This window comes from Tupaia chinensis, unplaced genomic scaffold (assembly GCF_000334495.1).
Source record: "Tupaia chinensis unplaced genomic scaffold, TupChi_1.0 Scaffold000622_1, whole genome shotgun sequence".
In the NCBI taxonomy this organism is placed as follows: Eukaryota; Metazoa; Chordata; class Mammalia; order Scandentia; family Tupaiidae; genus Tupaia; species Tupaia belangeri.
Window position 1 is genome coordinate 7,435,143 of NW_006160142.1, and position 21,200 is coordinate 7,456,342.

General features: G+C 40.0%; 1 protein-coding gene across 1 annotated transcript in view; it reads right to left on the reverse strand.

The window, feature by feature from the left end:
• The window catches only part of PNPT1 (polyribonucleotide nucleotidyltransferase 1), a 48,984-nt gene extending 30,431 nt beyond the window's left edge, over positions 1–18,553 (reverse strand). The window contains 11 exon segments of the mRNA XM_006159048.3: positions 3,454–3,511; positions 3,882–3,933; positions 6,311–6,497; positions 10,562–10,675; positions 11,835–11,882; positions 11,977–12,040; positions 14,165–14,214; positions 15,516–15,621; positions 16,588–16,662; positions 17,554–17,614; positions 18,373–18,553. Coding sequence (XP_006159110.1) covers positions 3,454–3,511; positions 3,882–3,933; positions 6,311–6,497; positions 10,562–10,675; positions 11,835–11,882; positions 11,977–12,040; positions 14,165–14,214; positions 15,516–15,621; positions 16,588–16,662; positions 17,554–17,614; positions 18,373–18,533 — 976 coding nt within the window. The 5' untranslated portion in view covers positions 18,534–18,553.
• Positions 18,554–21,200: the final 2,647 nt, after the last annotated feature.

Sequence of the window (21,200 nt, forward strand, 5' to 3'; positions counted from 1 at the left end):
TGGACCAGCAGATGGAGTAATGGCTACGTTGCTGGACTCACATATAGTCGACTATGGTTCGAGCCACCTCACGCCGGGCGCGTGTGTGTGCGTGCCCAAGATCCTGAGAGGAGAATGGAGGAGAAGGGACTGTGGTGTGGCCACCCCCCTAGGGGGGGCATTTCTTGCTTTCCATCTCTCTGTCTCTTTCTGGCGAGCGCACGCACCCTATAGCAAAAACCCCTCCCTCCCAAAAAACAAATAAATATTTTTTAATGCCAGAGGCTGGGGTGGGCACATGCATACATGTTTGATAGACAGCGAATCCCTTAACTGGGCCTGGTCATGCTGCAATCCTTTTTTCTCTAATTATCCACCCCACTAGGGACATGGACAAGTGTACATGTACTCAGAGTGTTTTTCAAGTCAGTGTGGGTAGATTCAAACTCTGGTTAGCCATGTGGGATCTGGCTTCCCCTGTGCAGCACTTCACTGCTGTACTATGGCACCAGCCCCAAAACAATATTTAGTATTACACTTTAAAGAGAACTTTCATACTTTAATTGGGTTGCACTTGGAAAAGAAAACAACTAGTAACAAAACATTTAAAGTATTATCCTACAGGCTAGCTCCATGGTGCCATGGTAATGTGCTACTCAAGATAACCTGGATCTCTTGTGGCTAGCAGGTGGTGTGGTGAAGACTTGGATCCCACATGGTCAACTCTGGTTTGAAGCTGGAATGAGAGGCCAACTACGCCAGGCATATGTGCTTAAGTGCCCAAAATACAAGGCAACATGTTCTGACTTCTTTTTTTTTTTTTAAGAGAGATTTTTGCTATAGGGTGTGTGCACTCACCTAAGAGACAGAGAGACAGAAAGCAGAAAATCACCCTCAAGGGGGATGGCCATGCCACAGTCTCCTCTCTTTAATTCTCCTCTCAGGATTTTGGGGATGTACGAACACATACATGTTTTTAAACTTTTTTTAATTGCCAGAGGATCTATGCACTAGCCAGAGAGAAGACACCCCCAGGTCCAGGGTCCAGGACTTGAACTATGTGGGAGTCCAGTGATGTAACCATTATGCTATCTGCTGCTCCTCCGACTTCTCATTCATAATGGAATGAAATGCAGTGAGAAAGGGCTCAACTTTTTTTTGCTATAAGGCGTGTGCATTCACCAGAAAGAGAGAGTCAGAAAGCGAGAAATCACCCCCCAGGGGGGATGGCCACGCCGCAATCCCTTCACCTCCATTCTCCTCTCGGGATCTTGGGCACACACGCACACTCGCCCAGCGTGAGTTTTTGTTTGTTTGTTTTTGAGAGGTTTTTGCTACAGGGCGCATGCGCTCGCCAGACAGACAGACAGAGACAGAGAGACAGAATGTGAGAAATCACCCCCCAGGGGGGATGGCCACGCAGCAATCCCTTCTCCTCCATTCTCCTCTCGGGATCTTGGGAACGCACGCACATGAGCCTGGCGTGAGTTTTTTTTTATTTTTTTTGGAGAGGTTTTTGCTATAGGGCACGTGCGCTCGCCAAACAGAGACAGAAAGCGAGAAATCACCCCCCAGAGAGGATGGCCACGCTGCAATCCCTTCTCCGCCGTTCTTCTCTTGGGATCTTGGGCACGCACGCACACGCGCCCGGCGTGAGTTTAAGCCACCGGGTCTGGGATGCGAACTGCAGTTGACTACGTGGGAGTCCAGCGACATAGCCATTACGCCAACTGCTGGTCCCAACAGCAGAGTTCTTAATCTTAAGATAAATACTTATGTGAAAGGACATCTGTCTATTAGTAGAAAAATTAATAAGAACTTATATGTCATGTTTCAGTCACATTTAGTTTATAATAAATTGGTATCACACAATAAAACGCTTCCTTAATAATTTCTGGAGAACTAGTTGTCTAAAACGTGTATCTTACAGGGACAGCAGATAGCTTGATAGTTAAGGTGCTGGTGCCCCCCCCCCCCACATGAGCTGACCCTGGTTCAAGTCCCAGATCTGATGGCTTGAAAATCATGCTGGTTAAGTGTGCATGCATGCCCAAAATCTCGAGAGGAGACTAGAGGAGAAAGAGTTGTGGCATGTTATTAAGAACAACAGCAGCAGTTAACATTTATTAATCACATGTTACATGCCAAGAACACATGCATATGATTTACTTATTTAATCTCCATAAATCAGGAGATTTATAGATGAAGAATTCAAGAATTTTTTAAAAAAATATGCTATAGGATGGGATCAGCTGTTGGCGTAGCATGTACATGTAGCTGACCATGTACGTGACCATGGTGCTGGACTACATGTAGCTTAAACTCATGCTGGGCGTGTGTGCATGTGTGACCAAGATCCTGAGAGGAGAATGGAGGAGAAGGGATTGCAGCCTGGCCATCCCCCTTGGGGGGTGATTTCTCGCTTTCTGTCTCTGTCTCTCTCTGTCTTTCTGGTGAGCGTACACACCCTATAGCGAAATCTTTCCTAGAAAAAAACAACAACAAAAATATGCTATTGGGCAAGTATACTCACTGGAGAGAGACAGAGACAGAGAGAGAGATAGGGAAAGTGAGAAAGTTCTCTCCAAGGGGAATGGTTACACTGCAATCCTTCTCCATTTTCTTCATAGGATTTTGGGCATGCACATACATATATTTGGCATGCTTTTTAGTCTGCTGAGTACATGGTTGACTGTGCAGTCAACCAGGTGGGATCCAGTCACCTTAACCACCATGCCAAGAATTCAAAATTTAAAAAAAATATCTTTCAGGTTTTCAAATTGCAGGATACAAGGCTACCCTATTTAAAGGGTGAATCTGACAAAGAAAACACTGAAATAGTTCACATTTGGCATTTTTGAGGTGCCAACTCAATTGTAGTGCAAACCATATTCATAAATGTGATACATCATTAGCACAAGCTTACTGAAGACAGAACTGATTTCTTTTGAGTTCTTACAATGGAAATGATAATATATATAATCTTTTTAAAAAATTGCTAATGAGGGGACCAGCAGTTAGCGTAATGGCTATGTCACTGGACTCCCATGTAGTCAACCGTGGTTCCCGTCCCGGACCCGGTGGCTTAAAACTCACGCCAGGCGCATGTGTGTGCATGCCCAAGATCCCGAGAGGAGCATGGAGAAGGGACTGCGGTGTGGCCATCCTCCCTGGGGGGTGATTTCTCACTTTCTGTCTGTCTGGCAAGCGCATGCACCCTATAGCAAAAACCTCTCCAAAAAAAAAAAAAAACATTGCTAATAGGTGCATCCATTCTACAGAGATTGAGAAAGTAACCCCCTCCCCAATTTCTCCTGTCAGAATTCTGGGTGTGCACACACATGTGCTTGGTGTGTTTTTCAAGTCAGTAGAGCCAGGACTAGACTCATGGGGCTGGCTATGTAGGGTCTGGCTTCCATAACTATTAGGCAATGTGGTCAGCCCTAATTTTTCTAGGTTAAAAAAAAAAGTCACCTTTTAGTTGTTCCTCTGTATCCAACCTTATCTTGTTAACAGCTTCATCTCTGGAAATCTAAAAGAAAGTTAAGGTTTATTTATATTCATGTATTGGTATTTCCGTTTTTTTACTTTTTATACAATTAACACACTGTAAGAGTACTCAGATATCTCTAATGGTAATATTCTTAAGAAGATTAGAGTTGGTTATTGACTAATAAGAAATTTTACACATTTAATTCATTCAAGTATATTTGCACAATTTCCTAATACTTGTATTTATCCACCAAAGGCAGGAGAAACAAAAAGTTGGCTTTTATTCAGTTTTTTGTTTAGAGATTTTTAATTAAAATAAGATGAATATTCATAAACAAAATTACATAAGTTATGACAAAAAAGTATTCCTAAGACAATTACATATGAGAGACAGATTCAGGAATACCTACTTTATCATGTTCATAATTCGTAAAAACTGCATAGAGTTTCTCCATGGCGAGTCTATTTTAAACACAAAAGAAATGAAATGTAATATAATATCTGAATATATGGGATAGTTTCTATTATAAATAAAACTATTATATGTAATAGCAACACGCTAAAGGCTGGACCTACATCCTAATGGCTAAGGGGTTCAGATTCAACATGGCCAACTGTAATTTGAATCATCCTGGGCCTGGTGATTTGAAAAACACGCAAGGTGCATGTGCATGCATTCCCCAAATCCCAACAGAATGGATAAATGAAGGAACTGTAGTACAATCATGTCCCATTGGGGTCATCTCTCCCTTTTCCTGTCTGACTGCCTCTGGTAAGTGCATGTGCCCTCTGGCAATTAAGAAAATAATAAGCTAGGGGCCAGCAGATGGTGTAATGGTTACATCACTAGACTACCGTGTAGTTGACTGTGGTTAAAGTCCTGGACCTGGTAGCTTAAAACTCACGGGACTAGCAGTTGGCATAATGGCTATGTTGCTGGATTCTCACGTAGCCAACTGTGGTTCTAGTCCTAGACCTGGTGGTCTAAACTCATGCCAGTGCATATGCATGCATGCCTAAGATCCTGAGAGGAGAATGGAAAAGGTATTGTGGGGTATGATTTCTCGCTTTCTGTCTGTCTCTGTCTTTCTGGTGAGTGCACAAGCCCTATAGCAAAAAAACTCTCAAAAACAAAAAACAAAACAAAATAAAACTCACGCTGGGCCTGTGTAATCTAGAGAGGAAAATGGAGGGGGGATTGTGGCATGGCCATCTCCCCCCGGGGAAGTGATTTCTTGCTTTCTCTGTTTCTTGGGTGAGCACACAATGCCCTATGACAAAAATCTCTTTTTTAAAAAAATAAATAACAGCTAAAAATTCAATAATGAACATTTAATAAAAAAATAAAAATACATATATTTTTAATATGGGCTGTGCAGACAGCATTAACTCACTAGATCCAAGGTTTCATGTCCTTGGCTCACATGTATGCTCAGGATCCAAGCCAACTGAGATTTTGGGTGATTATGGCACAGGAAACCTCTCACAGGTGTCTGTCTATCTCTCATTGAAGAAATAAATAAAATTTAAAAAATATTTAAAACATGTACACAATGTTTATCAATACTAATCTGTTTATTATTTATGATACAGATTACTAACTTCTTCCTCCCTGCCTTTCAAGGGAAATACTCACACATGGTACTATGCCTTTCCTTTTTGTCTTTAATTATTCAATTAATTTCACTGTAGATTTTTTTTTTTTTTTTAATTTTTGCTATAGGGCACATGTGCTCACTGGAGAGACAGAGAAAGACAGAGAGAGAAAGAGAGGAAGTAGCCATCCCCCCACCCCCAGGGAGAATGACCATGCTACAGTACCTTCTCCTACATTCTCCTTTCAGGATTTTAGGTAAGCATGCACACGCACCGGTGTGTTTTCCAAGCCATTGTGTCCAGGACTCGAATCACACAGTTGGCTATGTGGGAATCTAGCTGCCTTAACCACCACACCAATGGCTGACTCTACTTTAGATTTTTCTTACACACTTTTTTAAAAGAAAAAAAAAACTCTCACTTTCTTTTGTTCTATCCTGTTTGGTTCAGTTATCATAGGAAACTATTATAGACAGTTTATATTATTATTTAATTTTTTTTTTGAATTTTGTTTTTGTTTGTTTGTTTTTTGCATAGGGCACGTGCACTTGCCAGATAGACAGAAAACGAAAAATCATCCCCCAGAGGGGATGGTCATGCTGAAATCCCTTCTCCTCCATTCTCCTCTTGGGATTTTGGCCATGTAAGCACATGCACCTGGTGTGAGTTTTAAGCTGCCAGATCTGGGACTTAAACCGCCAGGTGACTATGTGGGAGGTCCAGCAATGTAACCATTATGCCATCTGCTGGTCCTAATTCTTTAATTTCTGACTGATAGCTCTGAGAATGACATTATAGGAACATTAACTTTTTCAGTTTATTTCAAATAAAATGATATAACTGTCTAGTGATCCATTCCTATTTACCGAGTGCCTGGCTACACGCCAGTCTCAGTTCTAAGCACTGGGCATGCAGTGGTAGTTATACTTGATTTCTCTTTGAGAACCTCAACAGCTTCCTTAGATATTCAGATCTTATCCTTTATCCTTTTCCCAGACCCAAAAACATATGAGGGTTATGTGAACCTTGACCAACATACATACTGTCTCTTTCATATGAGATTCAAACTTAGGCCCTAGGAGAGGGATGTGGAGATAAAACAGATATTTATGGCAATAATTCCTAAAACAGAATGCTATTTATAAAATAACGCATGGGCAGTGCTACCGTGGGAAGTTTCTTTCCTGAGAGGTAATTTAATCTGGCGACAATTTCTTATTTTCTTTTGTAGAGAAGTTCTTACTTATGAGCATGTTTCACAATCTCTGGCAAAGGAGTAAATAACTTCTGAGGTGTCCTCTTGGTAACACCAATTTCTTTTACCAACTGCTGGATGCCCTGAATTATTTGTTGGGTATATTTCACTCCTACTTTGATAGCATGGCAAAAGTCCTGCTGTAAAATGTTTTCTGCAGAGGCTTCTAACATGACTGTTAAAAGAAAAAAAAAAAGATCATTATTGAATCTTTTACCAATACAGCATTTTCAAATAAAATGACATGACATAAACATTACGGATCAATTTTATTTCTTAGTGGTATATCCACCTTTTTAATTTCTTTCCTCAGAATCAATATACTCCCAATATGTAAATAGCACTAAATGAATAAAGAATAATTGATATTGGAATTTAGGTTTATCTTAAATTTTATGAGGGAGGGAATTCCCATAAAAAATGCAACAGAAAAAAATGACAAAGAAATTACGCATATGCTTTAAAAAGAAAAAATGTAACAGCTTCATTAAGACTTAAGCTACATACCATAAAATTCAAACTTTTGAAGTATAGAATTGATTTTATGTATCTTAATCGAAAATTTAAAATAAGCAACATGGTAGGTATACTGTAAACGTTTCCTGTTTAATAATTATTTGATGTGACCTCCTATTTAACTGACTCACTGTCACATTGTTTCATTTTAGCATAGGTGAGGAAATCTTTGCAGTGATCCTGTTTCAAAGAAACCAACTAGAAGACCCTAGTTATTATTTGAAAAAGGTTGCTTTATGGTTTTACAATCATAAAACCCGTATAAAGCAAGGAAGCCCCAAACCACAGTATCCAGCTAAAATATTGTTTCAGCTTTGCATTCCAGAAGACTGAATAGCCTCCTGCCTCCTAGTGAGTTATCTCTGGTGTCTCTCGACTTGTACAAATCAAAGATCATGCAAATGAAGTTTATCAACATAGCTAATATCACTAACCACATTGTGTTGTCCTTAAGACTAATATCTGGGACCAGCAGTTAGCATAATGGCTATGAAACTGGACTCCCATGTAGTCAACCGCAGTTCAAGTCTTGAACCTGGTAGCTTAAATTCACGCCAGGCGTGTGTGTGTGTGCATGCCCAAGATCCCAAGAGGAGAATGGAGGAGAAGGGATTGCGGTGTGGCCAACCCCCTTGGGGGGTGATTTCTCGCTTTCTGTCTCTCTCTGTCTTCCTAGCGAGCGCACATGCCCTATAGCAAAAACCTCTCAAAAAAAAAAAAAAATTTACTACTATCTGAAGAAAAACCTCTCAAAAAAAAAAAAAATTTACTAATATCTGAATAGCCACTTTTAAGGCTTCTAAGATGAAATCTAGAATGAAAAAAATCATATATACTAATTTATTTATTTATTTTTAGATTTTTGCTATAGGGCATGTGAGCTCGCCAGAGATACATAGAGAGACAGGAGAGAGAAAGTGAGAAATCACCCCTCGGGGTGGGGTGGGGGGAGGTGCGGCCACATTGCAATCCCTCCTCTTCCATTCCTCTCTTGGGATTTTGAGCATGCATGCACACACATACCCTGTGTGAGTTTCAAGTCATGGGTTCTGGGACTTGAACTATGGTAGGCCATGTGGGTTCCAATACCTTAACCACTATGCCATGTACCTGCCCCCAAATCTTACATACTTTATATGCTGAAATCCTATTGATGTATACCTCTTAAAAAATATAAATCTTTTGTGTCATCAGAGTCATGGAAGAATTAACGGAAGAGGGCAGGGTTGAAAAAGTATTGGGAAAAAAGAACAAGGCTTAAGCAAGAAGGAAATTTATCTCACAGGTAAAAGAAATTCAAAGGTAGTGAGTCTAAGACAGTGATAACAGCTCCATGATGTCTTGTTTTGGAGAGATTTTTATTATAGGGTGCATGTGCTTGCCTGAGAGACAGACAGACAGGCTGAAAGTGAGAAATCAACCCCTGGGGGATAGCTACACCGGAATCTCTTCTTCATTCTTCTCTCAGGATTTTGGGCACATTAGTACATGTGCCCATGTGATTTTCAAGCCACCGGATCTGGAACTGTGTTGGCCATGTGAAAGTCTGGCACCTAACCACTATGACATCTGGTGGCCCTAAAGTATTTCCTCTAAAAATTATTTTTTGTTTTGTTTTGTTTTTAAAGATTTTTGCCATAGGGCACGTGAGCTCATAAGAGACAGAGAGAGAGGGAAATTGAGAAATCACCCCCAGGGGAATAGTCAATCTTCAATTCCTTCTCCGTTCTCTTCTTGGGATTTTGGCTGCACGCGCGCGCACACACACACGAACCTGGAGTGTTTCTCAAGTGCAGTGTAAGAAACACAGAGTTGGCCAAGCAAGATCAAGTGCATTAACCACTATACCACTTGTTGGCCCTAAAAATTGTTTTGTAAGTTCTTTAGTTTTATTGGACAGATATGTACTGACCAATATGGTAACTACTAGCCACATATTGTTATCTGCATTTAAGTTAATTAAAATTACATAAAAATTAAAAATGTGCTTCTCCAGTCATTGAGCCACATTTTATGAACTCAGTAGCCACACATTCACTTATAAGCCATCTTCATCATTGCAGAGTTCTACTAGACAAACACTGCTGCAGATACTGTATCACAGATACCCATGTTTTTTGTTATTCCCCTCCCTTTTCTTCTTCCAGCCTATAAGTTGATAAATTGATCAGAGCTCTGGTAGCTGGTTCCTAAGATGCAAATGAGGCCACACCCTGACAGGAGAGCAGAAAGTTAGAAGGAACCTAAATTTCTTTTCCTTCCCTTTCCTTCCCTTTCCTTCCCTTCCCTTCCCTTCCTTTCCTTTCTTTCATCCTCTCCACACTCCTGCCACACACACACACACACACACACACACACACACACACACACGTTTCGTAAGGCATCATGGAGCCATACCAGCAGGTGGTGTAGTGGTTAAGGTTTTGGGAGTCCCACGTGGTCAACCACAGTTCAAGTCCTGGACCTGGAGGCTTGAAGCTCTTAGTGGGGGAGGGGATTTCTCTGTCTCTCCATCTCTCTGTCTTTCTGGTGAGCATGAACACCACATAGCAAAAATCTCTTAAAAAAAAAAAAAGAGAGATCATGGAGCCATTATCACTGTCCTAGACTCACCACCTCTGAATTTCTTTTACCTGTGAGAAAAATAAATTTTCATCTTGTTTAAGCCTTCTTATGTGGTTGACAACACAACACCCAACTAACATGTGAATAAATAGAACTCCTGGTATATATGTGTTTATCTACATATGGTATCACCATCCCTTACCAACATTCCAGAAACAAAGGCAGGAAATGAGATATTGTACCCATTAGTTGTATGAAAAAAAGCAATAAAAGTATAACTGTTTACTTTATGCTTTTTCAAAATGTTCCTACATCAGGAAATTCTGGACATCAAAATTCAAATTAGAATAAACCAACAGTAACAGTCTTAAGTAATCTGTCCACCATCAAATAGTTATAGTGGCAGGCTGGGTCTTGAACCCAGGTAATTATGACTGCTAAAGCCCATTCTTTTCCCACAGATTGAGGCCTTGATTTTCATTCATGCAATTATGACATTTTTGTTACAGGAAGTGAAGGTGACTCATAGTCTGAGCACTTTTCCTACCTGAATGAAGAACTTCAAAAAGTTTGTGGAAACATGAAACTAAAGTATGATTTTATTTTGGTGCAAAACTATTCTGAAACCCAGGTATAGCTTTTTCATAATACACATTTTACATGAACTTTTTTGAAGACTTATTAGTGTTATTAGGTTGTCAGGAAAATCATGACATATTTTTCTATGCAAAAATACATCATAACTTTTCCGATTATCCAATACTAATCTTCTAACCTATCAGGAATAGGTCGCCTCTTTCTCGAGGTACAAAAAGAAGGCTTAGAATGACTGAATTAGCTAAATTAAAGTATTTAAACTAATAAAACAATTTGCCAAACTTAGAATTTCGGCTTATAGTTATTAAGCCTAAAATAACTACTGGAATTATCTTGGTAAATAAAGATTTTTATCTATTTCAATTAAAGTTGTGTGTAACATTCTGTAACTTTAGATTTTTTTATATGAAGCAAGAGTTTGAACAAAGTAGAATAGATATAAAACAAAACAAAATCTTTATGGCTACTGACAAAACACACATAGAAAATAATTTAAAAGCATTCTTAAAAGTCAGAATAGTAAGTAAAATCCAGAACAAATATAATATTTAAACTATTTACCAACATGACTTTTCGGTGCTCCAGCAACCACTAAGTTTAAAGGACTAGAAGACATTTCTTTTCGAGTTGGGTTAACAACACATTCTCCATCAATCATTCCTATTCGAACTGCACCTAAAACACATTGAAATATTGTTGACTGTTAATAAAAATTCTAAGTGTTCAAGACATTACTCCAACGATGGCTTTGATCCTCAACCTGGGATTGTTACCAGTGAATAAAATCCAGGTTTCTAGCACAGGCCTGCAGAACATCTTTTACCACCCTACCTTCTGACCTCACTGGACCACTATGAGCTGCTCAAACCAACCATTTGTTTCACAGCTCTGTAAGTATACACATAAACTCCTCCTGGTCTAGACTGTACTCTCCCCAAGGCAAATGCTTAACATCTGATCCTACTAAGGTTCAGCTTAAACACTGACTACTCTGAGAAGCCCTCCTTCCTGATCTGACCTTACAAAAACCAAACCTGTTCTCATCCATTATTTTCTTAGCACTTTGACTATGTCTTTATAATAATACCATTTTTATAAAGCATCTTTCCCTTACACTGTAAGCAAGAACAGCACGAACTGTATTGCTAGAGCTTAGTCTACCTTTGTTTCTTAAGCATTTAGCTTAGTATCTAGCATTTTTGATACTCAATAATTATTTGCTTGATGAATAATTTTTGTATTACATGGTTATAATTTATAAGTGTTGTAAGTTATAAACACACATTTGTTTCATCCTGAGAGATTATGAACTCAGATGATTTCCCAGTCCCCCCCACGAGCTCTCCCTGAAAAGTCCTGTAACAGAAAGAGGCCAATAGGTGAAGTGGTGAAGTGGTACGATACTCCCACATGGCCAATCACAGTTCCAGTTCCAGAGCTAGTGGCTTGAGCATTATGCTGGGTGAGTGTGCTCAAAATCCTGAGGAGAGAAGGAAGGAAAAGGGACTGCAGTGTAGCCATCTACCCTGGGGGGTAATTTTTCACTTTCCTGCTCTCTGTCTCTGTCTAGCAAGTGCATGTGCCCTATGGCAAAAAAAAAAAAAAAAAAAACCAAAAAGGTAAAAATATCTAGGCACACAAAATCTATAATACCACAACATGAGAAATAAAATGCAAACCAAGAGTGAAAAGATTTTTTAAATGTCATGTATTTCAATCCCCTAACAGGTAATAAATAAGAACCAATAAATCTGTATCTTTACTATACAATATGTTCATTATTATTTACTTTAAAAATATAAACACTGTTTCTTATTTTTAAATCCTGACTTACCAATGGGTCCATTCCAAGGAATATCTGATAATGAGAGTGCTACAGAAGCTTAAAAAGAGAAAAGAAGAATAACTGAAATGAAAACATTTCATTGCTTTTAAAACTCAGAAGTGTTAACTTAAATCTCTGTTTTTATACTTACCACCATTAACTGCTAGAACATCTGGTTCATTGATACCGTCAACTGCTAACAGATTACAAAGGATCTGGTACAAGGGAAAAAAATTCAAAGCATTTAAAAAACATCTATTTTATTTGGGAGAATTATTATTTAGGTTAACATTTTAGCCTAAAACATAGAAACACTTAATAAGCATGGGCTTTGTAGCCAAACCCCTTAGCTTTTGATATCATTTAACTAAATGCTTGACATTGGGTAAATTACTTCGATTAAGCTTCAAAAGTTTCCTCATCTTTAAAAGGAAAACATAATAGCATCTTCCTAAAGGATTGTTTTGAGAATTAGAGAGATGCTGTGTATAAAGTTCTACGACAACACTAGGCAAGTATTTAATAAATGTTAACTATTTCTATTACATAAAAATGTCATCTGTTCATAATCACAGTGAAACCAACCAATGAATTATCAATATTTTGTATTGCAATGATTTGTTCATGTCATGTACTTAATAAAATTACTTCCTTGAGGGTGTGAAACCTAGCAAAGATGCATTTTGAAGGCATATTTCCTTATCTTAAATAAATAATTACTTAATTAAAGTACATAGGTTATTATGCTGAAAAAAAAAAAGTTCAGAAAGTAGTAAAATATAATAAAGTACAGGTTCAGAGGGTACAGTAATAAAAATCAAGATGCATCAACTCTCCTAGTATGTTACTGCCATATCCTGGGGTGCCCAACCTAATCTGGCACCCATGAACTTGAGTCAAGATTGCCTTCCTTCAAACTCACCAATTTCTTTCCTGCCCCAGGGCTTTCATGCTTTCCATTCCATCAGCCTGGAATTGTTTCCTGACACTTACAATTCAAGTGTCAGCCTAAACTGTTACCAAATAAATTTTTTAAAAAGATTTTTGCCATAGAGCATGTGTGCTCACAGGAAAGAAACAGAGAGAGATAGTGAGAAATCACCCCCGGCAGGTTGGCCATTCTCCTCCTGGGATTTTGAGCACATACATACATACATACATACATACACACACACACACACACACACACACACGCTGTGTGATTTTTCAAGTTGCCAGGTCTGGGACTCGAACTGTGGTCGGCCATGAGGATTGGCCATGTGAGAATCCAGTGCCTTAATCACTACACTACCTACTGGCCCCCAAATAACTGTTCTTAAAAGTACTATTTGTTTTGTTTTGTTTTGACAAGGTCTTGCTGTCACAATCTTCCTACTTCAAATCCCCAGCTGGGACGAGAGGTGCACGCCACTGCACCTGTCTCTCTTTTTTTTTTTTTGAGAGGTTTTTTGCTATAGGGCATGTGCACTCGTCAGACAGAGAGATAGAAAGTGAGAAATCACCCCTCAGGGGGGATGGCCACGCCGCAATCCCTTCTCCTCCATTCTCCTCTCGGGATCTTGGGCATGCACGCACATGTGCCCGGTGTGAGTTTAAGCCACCAGGTCCGGGACGCGAACCGCGGTCGACTACGTGGGAGTCCAGCGACATAGCCATTACACTAACTGCTGGTCCCTGCACTTGTCTCTTTTTCAGACAGGGTCTTGCTAGGTTGCTCAGGCCAGTCTTGTGCTCATGACCCTCCTGCCTCAGTTTTTCTTGAGTTGCCTGGATTACTGGCACATGCCCCTATACCCAACCTTTAGGGTAGACCAAGATTTGAACCTGGACTTCCCATATGGTCCCAGTTTGTGGAACGCAGAACCTTGGTAGCGCTTGCCACCATGACTGGGCCAAAAAAGGTAGTATCTTTAAAATTTCAAAAAAAAAAAAAAAAAAAAAAGTAAAATCCAACCACATGGTCAAATTAATTTATATTTTCTGTAATGCTTAACCTAAGAAATATAATAGAGATTCACTAAGTAATTTTTTTTTGAGAGTTTTTTTGTCATAGGGTATGTGTACTTGCTGAAGAGTCAGAGAGAAAAAGAGAGACAGAGACAGAAAGCAAGAAATCACTCTCCTCAAGGGAGGATGGCCACATTACAATCCCTTCTCCTCCATTCTCCTCTCAGGATCTTGGGCACACAAGCACACGTGCCTGGAGTGAGTTTTAAGTGGTTAGGTCCAGGACTCGAACTGCAGTCAACTATGTAGGAGTCCAGTGATGTAACTATTACATCATCTCTTTGTTCTAAGTAATTTTTAAGTTGATCTGAAAATAAACCTCAAGAACCTACCTGCGTATCATAAAAGTAGCCAGCTGGAAAGAGAGGTCTAATTGAACGATCTGCCAAAGGAATAAAGAAAACAGTAAATAGTATTGACAGTTTCTTTACAGTCCAAGAGTTATGAACTAATATGGCTAACTGTAGCATATGTATAAAAAGAAAAACCCTGCACTGGTTTACTAAGAGGGACATAGATAAATGTCAATGCTTTAGTTATACACACCATGCCCTAACAACAAAATGTCTAAGCAGGGGTAGGAGAATATTAAGTATAAAACCTGGGGAGCAATTTTTCATTCTGGTTATATTGGTATCAGTTACAGATATAAATGATTGCTTTTTTAATTTATTATTTTTTTTAAAAAGAGGTTTTTTTTTTTTTTTTTTTTGAGAGAGAGATTTTTTTGCTATAGGGTTCGTGTGCTCGCCAAAGAGACAGAGACATAAAGTGAGAAATCACACCTCAGGGGGAATGGCCACACTACAATTCCTTCTCCATTCTCCTCTCAGGATCTCGCGTGCACATGCACTGGCATGAGGTTCAAGGTGCCGGGTCCAGGACTCGAACTGAGGCTGACTACGTGGAAGTCCAGCAACATAACCATCCCGCCATCTGCTGGTTCCATAAGAAAGAGATTTAAGACTAACAGCATACCAAAAGAAAATGCTTTCTGGGCCTGGCAGGTGGTAAAGAAGCTGGACTCCCAAATGGCCAACCACGGTTCGAGCCCTGGACCTGGTGGTTTGCTTTTTCACTTTCTCCTTCTCTGATCAAAGTAAAATAATAATAAAAAATAAATTAAATAATTCTTTAAAAAAAAGAGAAAGAAAATGCTTCCTAATATTCTGTATCTGGTAAATACAGCATGTATACAAACTATTGAATAGTAATTTCTGGATAGAAGAGCTATAAATAACAAATGATTTTACAGTATTTAGGGATATTAAGATTTGAAAGATTAGATATATTTCAGTAGCTGCTGAATATAATGTTTTTAAAAATTACTGTGCTGAACATGAAAATGAAAAAATACTAGAGGAAGATTCAACAGAATAGAGACCTGGGCAGTGGAATTCATATGCTCAATAGAGACATATTCATTTGGTAAACAAACATTTTTTTTGAATAACTATTCCATGCTAGGCAGTGTACTTGGTCAGGGGGAACTATGTAGTAAACAAACAAATTTTTTTTCTCTCACAGAGCCTACATCTGAGTGAGGGAATAGAAAGTAAAAAATCTCAGGTGGTGTTACTACAATGAAGGAAAATTTAAATGGTATTTTAGAACACAGATAGAAAAGAAAAGATGCTAACAAAGATATATCAGAGAGGGTTAATAACTGTGTTAATATCTTACCTATAATTCGACTTGTTAGAATTTCTTTATCGGAAGAACCAATCTCTCTTCTAAGATAGTTTGTAGGAATTCTACCTGCTGCAGCAGCCTTCTGTCTGTAGTCAACCTGACATAGCAATGACAAAATGATGTTCTATTATTCCTTATTTTGGTAACAAACTATAACAAAAGGATTACCATACAAATACTAATTCTCTTGAGACTGCTAACAACATGTTCTAGACTAAGAGTAGAAAATATCTTAATTACTTTTAGTGTTTTTTTTTTTTATATATTTTGGAAAAAGAGAATTGATAGTTTTCAGCAAACTGATTTTTTAAAATCTTTCCTCTTACAAGTTACTTAACTACCACACCTCACAATTTTCAGCTCATTCAGGTCAAGTAAAATACTGACTTTTTTGGGGGGGGGGGGGTAGGGATTTTCACTACAGGACGCGTGCGCTCGCCAGACAGACAGAGAGAGACATAGAGAAAGAAAGCGAGAAATCACCCCCTGGGGGGATGGTCATGGCGCAATCCCTTCTCCTCCATTCTCCTCTCGGGATCTTGGGCACGCACACACACGTGCCTGGCGTGAGTTTTAAGCCACCGGGTCCGGGACGCGAACCGAGGTCAACTCCGTGAGAGTCCAGCGACATAGCCATTACGCTAACTGCTGGTTCCCAATACTGCCTTTTTGGTATGAACTCTATTAGCTGTAACTGCATCCCCCTTTCAGTAACAGAAAGAAGCCGTACAATGCTAACAAACTCCTCTCTAAACTTACACGTGGCAGACGCAAACTGAAGGAAACTTATGAAGGCATGCATTCGCAGCCGATTTGGACCACGGTACTATTACTGTGCTCTCATCAACTTATGTATCTGGACATTCTTGAGTGCTTCGTTACTAGTATGAGAAATGGTTATAAAGCTATCAGGTCAGATTCTCTTAATGACTCAGTATCAAACAACAAGAAAAATTATTTTTGTGCAAAGTTAATATCTTAAACTCACTAAACTCTGGACAAAAATATCACAAATTCTGCACTTATGCTATAATATAGTTTAGATAAATCAACATATACTTACCACCAAAGGCATGAACTGGGATGGTGATGGTTTTGTTTTACTGACTGCTGTGACCATCACTGCAGTGTCACCTGACTTAGTTAAACATAAACAAAAACACTAGTAAATTCTTTTGAAATCAGATAATAACATAAATAGCAACTAAATGAATCCTCACTCAAATTAAATTCAAAGGAAGAGATCTGTTAGTCTATGACATGATTACAATGAAAATAATTATTTGCAAGTAGTACAATTTTGATCCCTTCTGTGTGGTCATAATCAGTATTAGAATGGCCAAGGAGCTTTTCAAAAGCTACAAAATCAAAGAGAAAAAAGGCTGATTGATAGCTTAGTTACATCTAGTGAATCAAATTAAATTTTCTACTTCTTGAGGAGATTTCTACTTATGAGGAAACTTAGGAATAAACATATATAAAATTTCCCAAGTATTAGTATTGAATAATATATCAAAATCAATTTCTCTAGAAAAGTACAAGAGAATTTATTAACAAAACCCCAATTTTATGATGGATTTCAAAGGTCATTTAATACATACAGCCCACTGACTATCTGGAATGCTTCTTACATTAGAAATAATCTCAGTAGTATCTGAATTAATCTCCAGAACAATTCTAGAAAGTTAATGTTTTTTCTCTCTCTCTCTCTCACTCTCTCTTGGAGAGGTTTTTGCTATAGGGTGTGTGTGCTCACCAGAAAGAGAGACAGAGAGACAGAGACAGAAAAACAGAAAGTGAGAAGTCACCCCCCAGGGGGGATGATCTTGGGTGGGCACGCACACACATGTACCCAGTGTGAGTTTAAACCACCGGGTCCCAGACTTGAACTGTGGTCAACTATATGGGAGTCCAGCGACATAGCTATTATGCCAATTGCTGGTCCCTAGGAAGTTAATATTATAATGATACTCAGTATCAGTCTCCAGAACCATTTTAAAGTGAAATATCAAAGACCTGGACTTTTTACCTGTACTACAGCAGAGCCATCTGCAAATCTGGCCAGTTTTCCAGAGGATATTTCTAATTTTCTGTTTAAAAATAAAAGTTCAAAATGACAAGACTTATCATTATAATTCTCAGCTTAGTATAAAATAATCAAATATTCTAATAGAAGAACTAAAGGCAACCATGCTTTCCCATCCCAGCAAAATACACAAACAAAATGGACAGAATTCATGATCATTATTAAAAGTAAAAGGGCAATTTAAGAGCTGCTTAAACTACACAGGAACCAGAGTGGTGCAGTAAACATGACCCTCTGTGAAGATGATCCACATGGGAAGATTCTGAGTTTGTCTCTAGAGACCACCTCAGTATGCCAGGCATGTGTGTGCCCATGATCCAGCGCTGGCTGAAGCTCGGGGTGGATTGCAGCGACAGACTCTGTTGAGGGTACTTTTTACCTCTGTCTCTCTTGCTTATGGAGGAAATAAGTAAGCAAATAAACTTCAACAACAACAAAATCCAACAGTATAGAAACCAAGGTATAGGATTAAACCCCCAAAGTAAACAGAATGGAAGTCCTGTAGGCAGACTCAATTTTTCCAAAGAAAGCCATAAATACACGAGGGCGGTTCCAAAAGCTCAGGACACACGACAGTGTAGGACGGGGTAGGATGGGAGGACACGGATTCCAAACTCAGAATGGAAAATCTGGAATTTAGGCTTGAGGTAAAGAGAGGTTAAAGAGACCTGGACTGCCAGATTTCCAGTCTCGGGGAGGAATGGACCTGAGCTGGCCCAGGGGGACACCTTGGGAAGACAGGAGATGCAAGCTGTTCCTTACCTGTTGCCTAAATCTATGGCCACAGCTCGGGACCCCGCGTTACTCCACAGCGCTCGCACCTGCAACTGAGTGAGTGCCCGATCCCGCCCTGGCAGACGGCGGGGACCCTCTCTCCGCTGCCGGAGTCGGAGGCACCAGCAGCAGCGCCTGCAAGCCGCCATGACACCAGCACGCGACCAGCCCGGGCTGTACCCTGATTGGCTCAATCCGCAGGTCGTGGGGCGGGGCCTGGCGCAGTTTCGTTTCCGTGGTGCGGGGGGGAAAGCCGGGAAGTCGGTACCTTGGTGCTTTCTACGAAGACCAGAGAGGGTCAAACGTGCGTGAACGCGGTTGTCTTGTGACCTCCTCACTCTTCGTTTTTATTCGTCAGTGAAAGACAGTTGGATAAGAAGGGCTTTTTTGTTGTTCTTGTGGTTTTTTGCTGCCATTGTAGTTTCAAAGAAAGGCCTAGAATAATGTAAGTATTTAATAAATAGAGTAAATATAGCAATAGTGGAAGTAATTGGACAACGCATTTGGCTCAGTGAAGTAAGGATTAGGAGAATTTGTGTGGTAGGCCCTGGAAAGAGGTTTTTCTCGCCCTTAGTATTTGTTTTATAAATATCACACAATAAGTTACTTCAAGAGTTCAAGGGTGTATCATTATTATTATTTTTAATTTTTATTGCCATAGGTTTCATGTGCTTGCCAGAGAGAGGGAAAAGAGAAAACATTCCCAAGGAAAAAATAGTCATTTAGTAATCCCTTCACCATTACAAAAAATGTTTAGGGACCAGCAGTTGGCAGAATGGCTATGTCGCTGGACTCCCATGTAGTGGACTGAGGTTCGAGTCCGGGATCCGGTGGCTTCAACTCACACTGGGCGTGTGTGTGTGCATGCTCAAGATCCTGAGAGGAGAATGGAGAAAGGATTGTGGCCTGGCCATCCCCACGCGGGGTGATTTCTCGCTTTCAGTCTCTCTGTGTCTTTCTGGTGGAAAGGGAGAGAGCAAGCTGCCAGGTTCAGTACTCAAACTGTGATGGCCATGTGGGAATCCAGCGCCCTTAACCACCAGGCCACGCGCCAGCCTCCTGCCAGTTTCTCCTTCACCATTTCTATCTGCTAGTAGAATTCGGGACACTTTTCAAGGCCCCCCGCTGGTATTCCAACCAGGCAGGAAGCAGTAAGCCTGTTGGGTCCAGCGCCCGTGAGGACCAGGCTGTTTTTCGAGTGAACCAATGATCATCGTTGTATGAAGGCTTTTTTAAAAACAGTCACAAACCGGGACCAGCAATTGCCATAATGGCTATGTCGCTGGACTCCCACGTAGTCGACGAGGTTCGAGTCCCAGACCCGGTGGCTTAAACTCACGCCACACACACGTGTGCGTGCGTGCCCAAGATCCCCAGACGAGAATGGAGGAGAAGGGATTTCGGCGTGGCCATATCCCCCGCGGGGGTGATTTCTCGCTTTCTGTCTCTGTTTCTGTCTGGCGAGCGCATGCGCCCTATAGCAAAAACCTATTTCCCCCCCCACCCCAAAGGAAAAAAAAAGAAATGAAAAGGAATGTTTCTGAAAAGATACCGTAAAAAATGTAGGGAATCTGAGAAAGAAAACAAAAACAAACCAGTCACAAACCTCTTGCCCCAAAGAAAACCAAACTACAGCAATAAAATCCCCCACACTCAAAGAATCAAAAGTGTTTGACGTGGAAACAGAAAAATTATTTGGTATCAGACACCTTCCTGACACCTTGCTTTCATGCGCAATTATTAACTTGGGATTTCCACGGCAATGTGATTAGCATTAACTGTTGGATTTTGTTGGATTTTTAGTGTTAAAATACTTTTTGCCTCTTACCGTTTTGCGTTTATCTTGAGGTGCTATGGTGTTTTCAAAATCAATCCGTGGAATCCTCTCACAGAGATAAATCTAACAGAATCTTCTTGCCGTAACTCAACATGACTTTGGATTTATAAAGTAAGAATAATAACTTGGGGACCAGCAGATAGCGTTCAAGTCCTGGGTCAAAGCCTGGCTCACGTGTGGGCTGGAGGAGAAGGGATTCCACTGCAGCCGTCCTCTCCCCTCCCGCCCTGCTTCACCCTGCCCCGACCCTGTGATTTCTCATTTTCTGTCTCTCTGTGTCTCTCCAGCAAGTGCACGCGCCCTATGGCAAAAATCTCTCTTAAAAAAATGTACTAACTCCATCTTTTGCTAATGTACTTAAGTACTGTATAATAATTTTCTTTCAAATAGAATTGCCTAATAGTTTAGAGTTTAGACTTGGACTTAGTCCTGGGTGGTTCCAATCTTTTTTTTTTTTTTAATAGACCACAGATTAGTTTATTTTTAACACCCATCATGCCATGAATTCATAGAGAATAGGTTCCAGTAGCTCAGACTCCTTTCCATTGGTTCTCACGAAGTGTGCTTCTCTGGGTGGAGCAGGCTGGCGCTTTAGTTGAACCCAGGTACCTTTCTCTTTGGCTTCTTTCTTTTTCTGGTCATTTTCCTTCACACGTTTTAGGAAGCTAGCTCTGCTCTTAGAATGTTTAATATGCTCAATACGCACATTGATTCTTTTGGCAAGAATCTTGCCCTTAACTCGTTTGTTCACAACAATGCCAACAGCATGCTGGGTAACATTGTGGACTCTTCCAGTTTTGCCATGGTAACATTTGTGGGGCATTCCTTTTTGAACAGTACCCATTCCCTTAATGTCTACAATATCACCTTTCTTGTAGATTCGCATATATGTCGCCAAAGGAACAACTCCATGTTTTCTAAAAGGCCTAGAGAACATATATCGGGCTTTCCCTTTGTGTTCGTCATTTTGGTTAATTAC